The 681-nt window shown below is 37.0% G+C and overlaps 1 protein-coding gene across 1 annotated transcript in view; it reads left to right on the top strand.

Annotated features, from left to right (window-relative positions):
* Nucleotides 1-419: 419 nt before the first annotated feature.
* The window catches only part of OSTN (osteocrin), a 24,162-nt gene continuing 23,900 nt past the window's right edge, over nucleotides 420-681 (top strand). The window contains exon 1 of the mRNA XM_012640904.1: nucleotides 420-518. Coding sequence (XP_012496358.1) covers nucleotides 420-518 — 99 coding nt within the window. The remainder of the gene's footprint in view (nucleotides 519-681) is intronic.

Below are 681 nucleotides of genomic sequence, written 5' to 3'. Positions count from 1 at the left end.
GCATCACGTTCTCTCTGGTTCACCACAAGCCCCACCAGTCCTTATTTTTTTACACTTCACCACTTTTACACATTTCTTCTCAGGTACATGAGGTTGTACTCTCTGGATTAGATAATCAAAGAATAAAGTTACATGAACTATATTTCTCAGACCTTGAGATCGTTCGAATTAAATTGTTATTATGGCCGTACAACCCTAATCTAGGCTTCCATGAAAATAAAGCCTTGATAGAATTCATTCTGGGAAATTGACAGCATCTATTAAGTATTATTTAAGTTTTGTAGAGATGCACTCCAGTACATTGAACCTGAATTATTTGGCTCATCATTTGCTCCTAACAATCTTTTTAGGAGCTTTTGTTTCCTATCTTTATATTCTAAATGAATGATCAATGCTAACTCTGATTATGTGACCCATAGATGCTGGACTGGAGATTAGCAAGTGCACATTTCATCCTGGCTATGACGCTGATGCTGGGGAATTCAGGAAAAGTGCTCTCAGAGGAAGCAGCTACACAGGTAATGGGAACTAGTTGACAGGACAATACATACATGCACACGTGCATTCTTTAATGAACATAAGTCATTTCTGCTAGGGTCAGAAGGTACAGGTGCAACTGACAAATAGGAAAATGCACACAAAATCAAATAGGGAAATCAAGAAAATAAATATTTTTCTATT

Source organism: Propithecus coquereli, unplaced genomic scaffold (genome assembly GCF_000956105.1).
Source record: "Propithecus coquereli isolate 6110/MARCELLA unplaced genomic scaffold, Pcoq_1.0 Scaffold10, whole genome shotgun sequence".
Taxonomy (NCBI): domain Eukaryota; kingdom Metazoa; phylum Chordata; class Mammalia; order Primates; family Indriidae; genus Propithecus; species Propithecus coquereli.
The sequence above is the reverse complement of the archived record's forward strand: the minus strand, read 5'-3'. Positions and strand labels throughout refer to the sequence as shown.